Source organism: Adelges cooleyi, unplaced genomic scaffold (assembly GCF_023614345.1).
Source record: "Adelges cooleyi isolate 19-005CV unplaced genomic scaffold, UGA_ACOO_1.1 ACOO_flye_CR_arks_rails_tigmint_CR_PRNA_519, whole genome shotgun sequence".
NCBI lineage: Eukaryota > Metazoa > Arthropoda > Insecta > Hemiptera > Adelgidae > Adelges > Adelges cooleyi.
The window spans coordinates 814,087-824,149 of NW_026096208.1; the positions used below are offsets into that span (position 1 = coordinate 814,087).

At 29.9% G+C, this 10,063-nt stretch overlaps 1 protein-coding gene across 1 annotated transcript; it reads right to left on the reverse strand.

Moving 5' to 3' along the window:
• Nucleotides 1-559: 559 nt before the first annotated feature.
• LOC126842421 (BTB/POZ domain-containing protein 9-like) lies at nt 560-10,063 on the reverse strand. Its single transcript, XM_050579432.1, has 11 exons — nt 9,947-10,063; nt 5,345-5,471; nt 3,290-3,373; nt 2,587-2,716; nt 2,262-2,492; nt 1,922-2,186; nt 1,736-1,856; nt 1,369-1,607; nt 1,060-1,285; nt 722-911; nt 560-661 (listed from the first exon to the last, which is right to left on the reverse strand). Exons 1-11 carry the CDS (start codon nt 9,996-9,998, stop codon nt 560-562), a joined length of 1,767 nt encoding a protein of 588 aa, XP_050435389.1. The 5' UTR covers nt 9,999-10,063.

Below are 10,063 nucleotides of genomic sequence, written 5' to 3' on the forward strand. Positions count from 1 at the left end.
TTATAAATTTCAACTAGATCCGACTTTTTTTCTCGAAATTTAGTAAAAGTTCTGACTAAAAAACTCGTACGGTTTTTTTGTTTTTTTCAAATATCGACTGTACAGAACTAAACTTTTTCCACTTTTACCCCCCCCCCTCAAAGTACTAACTAGATGAAATTAGTGATTTATAAAGTTGCTACTTGAAGGAATTGGTTCATTATTAAAAAAGTTACAGTGTATACAGATAAAAAAACACACACATCAGAGTAAAACCAACACCTTCACCGCTCTGCATCGAAGCTAAAAATTATATTTAGTCCTATGTCAACATTACATTAAATGCTATTTATATTTATAATGCATTAAAAAACTCAAAGAACCTACTGATAACGCGGTTAAATGGATAATATTTTATTTATATATATTTTTTTTTTTGTGAATTAGTAACTAATAATAGTAATAATTCAATTGAATATATATATTTAATAAGTAATAAAATTGATAGTAACCTATAACAATAATATGTAATAGAACCCATTAGTTCACATAGAAGTTGGCCTTCGGGCGAATGGTGGCGCTATTTCCGATTTAATAGCCACGGTATCGACTTCCACGGTTTTTTGATGATGAAACCTAGCGATACTTGAGCGGGTGCCTCCAAATATTTTAAATTAAAAGTCTACAAAAAAAAAAGTTTTTTAATAATGTCTAAAAAACATTCTTAGATCAATTATATTACATTGTTAGGATATGAAGTGTGAATGCCAGTAACACGTATATACACTACCAGCCTTTGTTCAAATTTCAACAACTGCCACGATTGGCACGATTTATTGGATTTATCTATAATCAAGAACCAATCTTCATGATTGACTGAAACATGAACAGTGTAACCGTAGGTAAACTTATGGTGGTCCCAAAGCAGCATCCTATAAATAATGACAATACTAATATAATCTTAATCTTATTGCCACAGTTGACCTAAAATTATTTTTAAATATATTTCAGGCACAAATAGTATTATAATTAAATAATAGAAATCAAAGTAAAAAGTATATATATTCTGTAAACGATTACCTCATTGAACTTAGCAAATACGGTTGGGCGAGTTGAACCTCTATATACCCCGATTTCAGGTAATGAAATGTATATCCACGTTCCAAAAGTAAATTTTTATAGTCATCGTACAAAATGGCGTTTTGAATCTTATCGGGCGATGTCTCTACTTCTTTGATAGTCCAATGTGGATATCCATTGGTTACAGTGGCATCCATAGATGATGAAGCAACATTGTACTTTGGAGCTAATAGATTAAAATCAGTTAATTAAACAAATAAGTTCTTTGTATCTTATTTAAAGAATCAGTTAATTTAATGGAACCCATACCTATTAATCCGTTTTTGATTTCAACCAAGAGCATTTTATCCGTATTGTACATGACTTTTAAAATGTTAAAAGTACAAGTCTTATTACCAGAATTTTTGGTGCCAACAATACGGATGTATCTCACATTTATTCGGTTAGTCCACAAGCGTTGAATTGACCGACAATCGTAATTTGAATGATCAATTACACGAAACCAACTGTATTTAGCTATTGATACTTCAATATAATAGGAGTAAGTGCTGAAATATAAAAGAATTTGATCAAATGAATACCTGTGTAATTTTTTTATCTATAAAGATTAACTTTTTGGAATTCAAACAATATTATACTAAATCTTTGATTAGAATATTATTAAATAAAAACACACCAATCACGTAATTCCATTTCGATATAGTTTATATTCACTGGATGATCCAGCACGATCATGGTACCGCCGTCAATTTGAGAAACCTCTATCAAATTTTCTTGAGCGAAATTCACATTTGGTTCTAAAGAATAACGTAGTTGTTACTAACAAAGTTTGTTTAACATATTATATTGCCACTGAACATACCTAATCGTCCTCGATCATTTAATATTTGTGTGAGGGACTCTATGACATCTAAAATATTTCTATCCGAACGAACCAGCTTAGATCCCCTAACTTCAGACAGTTCTTTTTCATTCATAAGCTGATATCTGATGGCCGATAATATGTTGGTTTTTTCGTTAGGACCCAGTTTGTCTTGGTTGTCTTTAATCCACTGACAAACCGCACGGAATTTATCCAATTCTTTAACATACACCGTGTTACGATTGAGAATTATAATTAATGCTTCCTGAAAATAATATTACTGTCACAACTATTTAGCTAACAAGAGCAATACTGATTTTTTACTATAAAATATAATTACGGCCGACAAAAAGCTAGACTCTTTAGATTGCAATACGTTCAAAGGTTGTGTGGCAATAAAATTGATTGATGCGTCTTCGAGTTCTTTGAGTTGATAGTAAGAAGCCACAACAAACAACGAACATACATTGTCTACATCGATGTTATTATACACGTACTCAGACAGTGAAAATTGTAAGTTTGTAAAACACCATAGATTCGAGAGAATTAATAACTCAAAAATGACGTTACTCTAATACATAAAAAATACATAATATATATATATATTCGACAAATCTTTTTCTATAAAATATATTTATATTCTAAATATATACATTACAAGTTACCTCTAGAACACTTAAATTCATTTTACCGAAATAAATATACTTAAGAAGTTCTTTAATTGATGTTGGTGATCCTTCTTCTATTGGCACCTCCTTTTGATGAGTTTCTTCAAATCCACCATACAGTAATCCTCTAAAAAAGGTATCCAATATTAGCATAAAAAAATGCATTGTATGTGCTACAACCAGTAAGGCACATTGTATGGGCTACTCAATTTACTTTGGTTTTGTTTGATTATGTTAGATTATTATGAACAGCTATGTAACAAGTCATACAATCAGTTTGCATAATTTCTAAATCACTTGTTTACTTGTTTTACAAAAATATATTAATGTTGTCATAAATGAAGAGTGAAATTCAAGATGCAGCCGAAGAGACGATAGGTAGAGAACATCGATATAAGAAACCGTGGTTTAATAAAATCTGTGAAGAAGCCATACAGAGGAGAAAGATCGCAAGAGCAATATGGTCTCCCACTAAAATTAGTCAATCTCATAACGGCAAGCGTCATGAATACGGAAATAAAAGTACAGGTAGGAAACTCCTTATCAACAGCAGCCCAAGTCAGAACAGGATTAAGACAAACCGTAATAATTAAAAAATATGCTTTTCTAAAAAATAGTAAAAAAGGAAAAAAAAATTTACTTATAGAACAATTTACCAATCAATAAAAAAAGAGAATAATATGCTTAAAGATATTATTACCTGAAATAATCACTGCGTGAGGCTAACACAGCACGATGGGCGGGGAATCGTTCATTTTCTAAAACTAAAACAACATCCGAAAACCTAAAATAAATATTAAAATATATTAGTAATATACTTATAAATACTACAAATGAATAATAATTTATGTATAACATTAAATCTTTAAAAATAATACGGAGAAATTCCAAAAAAAAAAATTTAGTTGTGTTAACTGCTTGTGTTCTTTATATATTTAATACTACGTTTTGATAAATTATATACATTGTGTATTCATGTTTAAGGAAGTTTTTCAAAGATAGCTAAATAAGTATAGTTGATGTTGATGTTAATATTCATATTTGTACATAGCAAGATCTTATTAACTGTAAAAATAAATAGTTTTAAGCTGATACTTCAATAAAATTATTAATAATAATAATAATCTTACACGCTTTTACTACAACATAAATTAAAATATCCTGCTTTAAGGATATAATGATATAAATTGAATGGCGTTAAGCAGAAAGCAACCAACCCAAAAAAATCGAGATTTTAGTTTAACTAGAGTAGTTTTTATAAACATTACGTTTGTATGTCAAAATCAGATTCGTCTTGGTTATGAAGTAAGTTAATTAATCTATTAACGGTAATGTTATGGAGGGTTAGCTGGACACTGATAAATCTATCATTAATAAACAATTAGTGACGAAATTTATGTCTATACATACTAAAGTAATTCCTTCTATTAATAATTGTAACTTAAATGTTGTTATAAGTTTTTAATTTTTCTATAGTTTAACTTGAATGTACTACAATTTTAGCTCTACTAACATGTGATAATTAAAATAAACTTAGATAATTTAATTGTGTTAACGATACTGATAAAAATATTAAAAATAAGTGTAGTGATATTGTTGAAGCCCTAGACAGCTTTCCTATATAATGTCATATACACATTGATCACTAGCTGTAGATTAAAGATAGTTAATCAAAATTTAAAAAGAAACTTTTAATGATTTTTAAAAAGTGCATGTTTTAGAAAGTTTTATGATATAAAGCTTCAAACTGAAAATGGTATAGGAGAAAATATAGAAAACATAGTATCATTTACATTGAAATATTATGAAGACTTTAGATAAGAATAAATTGCAGTAAGAAAACTAATTATTCAAATTCTCCCCTAGTTCTTAAACAGTTAGAGGCAGTAAACAGTTATGGTAGGAAATAGTAAAATTTAAGACATATTTATGTTAATTGTTCATTATTTGTATGTCTGTATTATTTATTTTTATCTTGTTTTGTCCCTAATAATTTTTGACATTTCCATGTCTTAACTCTGGCACATACCGGAAAAAGTTTTATTTACTTATTGTTATTAAAAAAGCGTTACCACACGGAGGGGGTTGAGGGTGGGAATGGTGATGGAATGGGGTTGGGATGGGAGATAGGGGTGAGAAATAGGGGTTGGAGATAGATTTGAGTGATAGGGGTGGGAGATAGGGGTGGATTATAGGGGTGGAAGATAGTGGTAATAGATTGGGGTGAGAGATATAATGTTGTATTCACAACGATCAAATTATAGCTGAAAAACAAATTCAATTGTAATTTAACAGGTTAATTTTCGATGAATTATTTTGGGCCAGATATTATGAAAAAACTAAAATATTAGCCAGAAACTTGATATGCTTATTAGCCACCTTAGATACTAGCTTGTTAATATATTCTAAATTTATTCAACACTTCAACTAGAAATGAAAATGCTCTTTTGTGGTTGCAGACTCTGCTGTAAAACTTTTTTATTTTTATTGCTTTTTTTTTTTGTATGTGATAATTTTATATTTTATAATTAGTATGTTTTGTTTATAAAAATTATTTTTATTTACTAGTTAATTTTTTTTTTTAAGGGCATGTTATAGTAGGCAACACTGTTATAACACTGTCATTATACATATGTTGTACAGGTAATTACACGGGTTAAGTGGTTAATACTAAATAAAATGTAATGTTCTTAATAATCAAAAACAACCAGTCCTTTACATCTAATGGAATCTTATAAAATTTCATAATACATACTCTTCTTTTAAAAACTGACTGCGATCGAAACGACGACATTCGTCGGTCAAGAAGTGAGTGTGATCAATTTGCTCGTCACCGGCCGGATTTTCCGAAGACGATGGATTCTCGGTAGGACCAGAGTATGCTAAAATATAAAATTAATTTTACAAATGAATTGTTATTGTTTATTTATAGTATAAATTAGCGTCCAGCGGTTTGATTTAACATTTATTTTTTAAATGGTAAATTTTGATAATTTTAATGAGATAATAATAATAATTATATAGCACTAGTGCAGTAAAGTTTTATAATTGTAAAATAATTGAACAATTTTTCATTTATTTTTAAATATTGTTTTTTAGTTTTTCAAATGAAAAATAAAAACAATAACTTAAATGCATGTTTGCAGTACGGTTTAATAATAATTGTGAAATCGTTTACCAGTTTTTTAATTAATATAAAATTAAGGACAGAGACTACGAACTAACCTTCCGTTAAACTTGTTAAAAATATTAAATTAACCTCCACCGAGCTTTTTAGCGCTTAACTTAGACATTATAACTAGTCAGCAAGGAGGTTTTGTGAAAGGATTAATAAATCTTACTAGGCCATCTTTTATTGAAAAAATAGCAAATACCGTAGATAATTACCATAGTCGGGTTTAGAATATATCGCTAAAGATTATATGCTTCGATTATAAGAAGGCAATTATTTATGTAGATGCAATTGACACGATTAGCATAATAAATTAAATAAACACCATCGTATTATACGTGTTAAATTATCTATGAATACTATACGAAACGCTTAAAAAATAATACACCGTCCATAGGTATTGAAATCTAACGAGGAAATATTGTTTTGATAAAATAGCGCACAATATTTTAGCACACGTGATAGTGTTTTTCATAGCAAGAAATATGTACACAACTGGTGTGCGTTCTTGGTGCGAGGCCCTGGTGAATTTGATCGTGCAGTAGCAAACTGTATAGGCAAGGTTAATTATTGTATTTTCAATTCATGTAACCATATTGTAGTATATAAAACGGGACTATCTGTTTTCAGTCAAAAACACGGGGGCCAAAAAAGGTGAACTATGATTTTTTTTTCTAGAAAAAAATTTAACGAGAAAAAAAAATTCTATCCGAAGCTTCTTTGAATACAAGAAGTGTTTCCTGTTTAACAAATAGATTAATAAAACTGAAATTAAGACATTACATGACAAAATACATCAGCTAGAATCTGCCACACAATCAAATAATTTCACCGTTGATTTAATTAGAGAAACCCAGGACTGTATGCGGAGAGCTCATAATGTTATTGTTTCAGACTCGATTTCTATCCTTAGAACTGCGAAGACTATTTGTAATGCTAAGCGCTTAGGTAGCAAACAAGTAGTAAAAGGTCGCCCATTACTCTTAGAACTCAATAGTATAAATGATGTTTAAAATCCGTAAATGCCTAATATCAGGTATTATTACCACTCCACACGATAACATTGAACAACTGTTTGCATCTGTTACCGGGAGTGGGAAACATAAGTATATTCTCGCAACTTGCTATATTCCGCCGGCTAGCTCGGTCAGTGTTTATTCTGCCCATGCCGAGTCCGTTGAATATATTTTTCGAACGCTAGTGCTAATACGACTATTATTTTGGTAGCCGATTACAATCTACCAGGTGTCAAATTTTATAATGACGGAGTTAGACTAATATATAGTGGTATAAGGACAAGTAGTTCTGACGTGATTTTTGACAGCTTTTCTTCCCTAAATATGTATCAACATTATTCAGTACTTAATTTTAATGGTATATGCCTAGATCTACTGTTTTCAAACTCTAGTTCAGTTTTGATAAATCAAGCTCAAGATGTCTTAGTGCCTCTTGATCCTCATCATCCAGCACTTTCAATTGTCTGTAATAACAATACTCCAGTTCAACTTGATTGGCAGCCTTTTTGGTTCTATAATTTCAAATTAGGGGACTATATAGATATGTCTTATTCACTAGCTATGGCAGATTGGTCGCCTTTAAATTGTTGTGAAAATGTGAACGACGCTTTAGATATTTTTTATAGTTTGATTCTACAAAACATTGATATCTCTGTTCCCAAAGTATTTCCATATAAGTCATCTTATCCAAGTTGATTCTCCAAGGAATTTCGAAGTTTAATACATAAAAAAATAAAATACATAAAAAATTTAAACGCACAGGCTCTCAAGTAATTTATAATGAATTTTCGGACACTAGAGCTAAGTGTAAACTTTTATCTAAGCAATGCTATTCTAATTATTTAAATGCTGTTCAAAAAAGTCTTATTCATGATCCCAAGTACTTTTGGAAGTTTGTCAAAGATAAAAAGAAAAACGACTCACTACCAAATAGTATGGAACTAAATGGCAAATGGTCTGAAGATATAAATGATATAACTGAAATATTTAGTGATTTTTTCCCTTCTAATTATGTCGCTTTGGATAATCCAACTTTATTTAACTCCTATGAAGATTTTCATTTCAACATTTTGTCCTCTTATTCTTTTACCATTGCTGAGATATTTGATGCGTTAACAAAGCTTAACTTAATCACTAAATATGGACCAGATCTCGTTCCTGATATAGTTTATAATGCATGTTGCTATTCACTTTCTCGTCCAATTCACTTCCTCTTCAACTTATCATTGTCCTCTGGGATCTTTCCTAGTAGATGGAAGTCAAGTTATATCTCTCCTGTTTTTAAATCGGGGAATAACTCAAATATACTTAACTATCGACCAATATCTAAATTAAACGCTTTGCCTAAGCTGTTTGAGAAACTAGTAGAAAATAAATTATCTGTAGTTTTTAAAAATATATTATCTAGCTCTCAACATGGTTTTCGAACTTCCAAATCAACTGTCACTAATTTGCTTGTCTTTTATTCTGATATAATTTCTGCTGTTGCCAGAGGTAGTCGCGTTGATGCAGTGTATACTGATTTAAAAAAGGCATTTGACTCCGTAGATCACTCCATCCTAGTGCATAAATTAAAAATGTATCGTATGGGGGAACCCATGCTATCATGGTTTGAGTCTTATCTTACTGGTAGACAACAAGTTAAAATAAGAAATATTATTTCATCTAGTCGTAAAGTCACTTCTTAGGGTCCACAAGGTGGGCATTTGTCACCTTTATTGTTTATAATATTTATGAATGACCTTGTTAGTATTTTCAAACATTCACGATGTCTGCTGTTCGCTGATGACGTAAAAATATTCATGCATATTGAATGACTGCTTCAATCTTCAAGAAGATTCGCATAGATTCCATGAGTGGTGTGTTTCTAATAGTCTAGTCTTATTGTAAGTAAATGTTTCCAAATAACATTCAATCGTAGCCGATGTATTGAATATTTTTCTCTATAGTATAGACGGATCTAACTTAGTTAAAGTTTCGTATATAAAAGATCTCGGGGTTACGCTTTCTTCTGATCTTTCTTTCAAAGAACACATAACTGTAGTGTATTATAAAGCTTTAAGAACTTTTGGGTTCCTTAAACGTAATTGTTGGGAATTTTCTGACCCAGTCTGCCTTATAGTACTATATTGTGCTCTTGTGCGGTCTTTAGTAGAATACGGCTCTGTCATTTGGTCTCCATATCAATCAGGGTTATCTGACAAAATTGAAAGCCTCCAACGACGCTTTTTAAGAATGATAGCATATAAAATAGGCAAAGTCGCGACAGATCTAAAAGTTATTGAATCTAATATTTAGACTGAAAAATTTAGCTCATCGTCGATTTATTGCAGATGTTTGTTGGATTCATGGTCTAATTAATAATACTATACACTGTCCTGAAATATTAAATATTGTTTCTCTTAATGCTCCTTCCTTTTCCTTACGTTCAAATCAACTATTTCATATCCTCCTACAAACAGAACTATAGTTATTATTCTCCGGTAAATCACGTGTTAATGGCTTCTAATAAAGCAATACATGATTACAACTTAGATTTATTTAAGATTCCTTTAGCCAGGTTAAAAATGATTCTTAATAATGTCGTTTAATTATTTTTGTATAATTTTTTAATTAGCGTTATTGTAATTATTTATAATTAATTAAAAAAAAATATTATCCTGTACTCTATTGCCCCATGGGCGTAAACTATTTTTTATATTTAAATAAATAAATAAAAATAAATATGTACGATATGAAGTAGCGTCCAGTCATTTGGTCTTACATTTTTTTAATATTGTATTCTGGTTTCTTTTAAATTAAATAACAGTTATGGATTTATGTCGCATTATGATAAAATAATTATACAATTATTTTAATGTTTTTAGCGTTTAATATAAAATTAAAGACTGAGCCTGAACTAACCTTACAATGTACATGTTGAAAAATATAAAATTAGCCTCAACTAGAGCTTTCCACAGAGTAGTTCTTTTATCATGGACCACTCAATATCTCATAAGGTTTAATAGGACATTTTTTTTTACTTATAGGTTTTATACAATATGATTTCAATTTTTCACAACGTTTTTTGTTTTAAGTCGTAATTGTATTCAAAATCTATCGCTGAGGACTAATTGTTTGGCATACAAAGAGGACATTTATGTAAAATTGTATGAGTCATATTACGTACCTGGAATTGCGTACCTTAAAATGATCAAAGCTAAAAAATAACTAAACGACATCGTGCTATACTTGATAGTAAATTACTTTTTAAATTCTCTATAAAACACCTAAAAACAAACCTTTG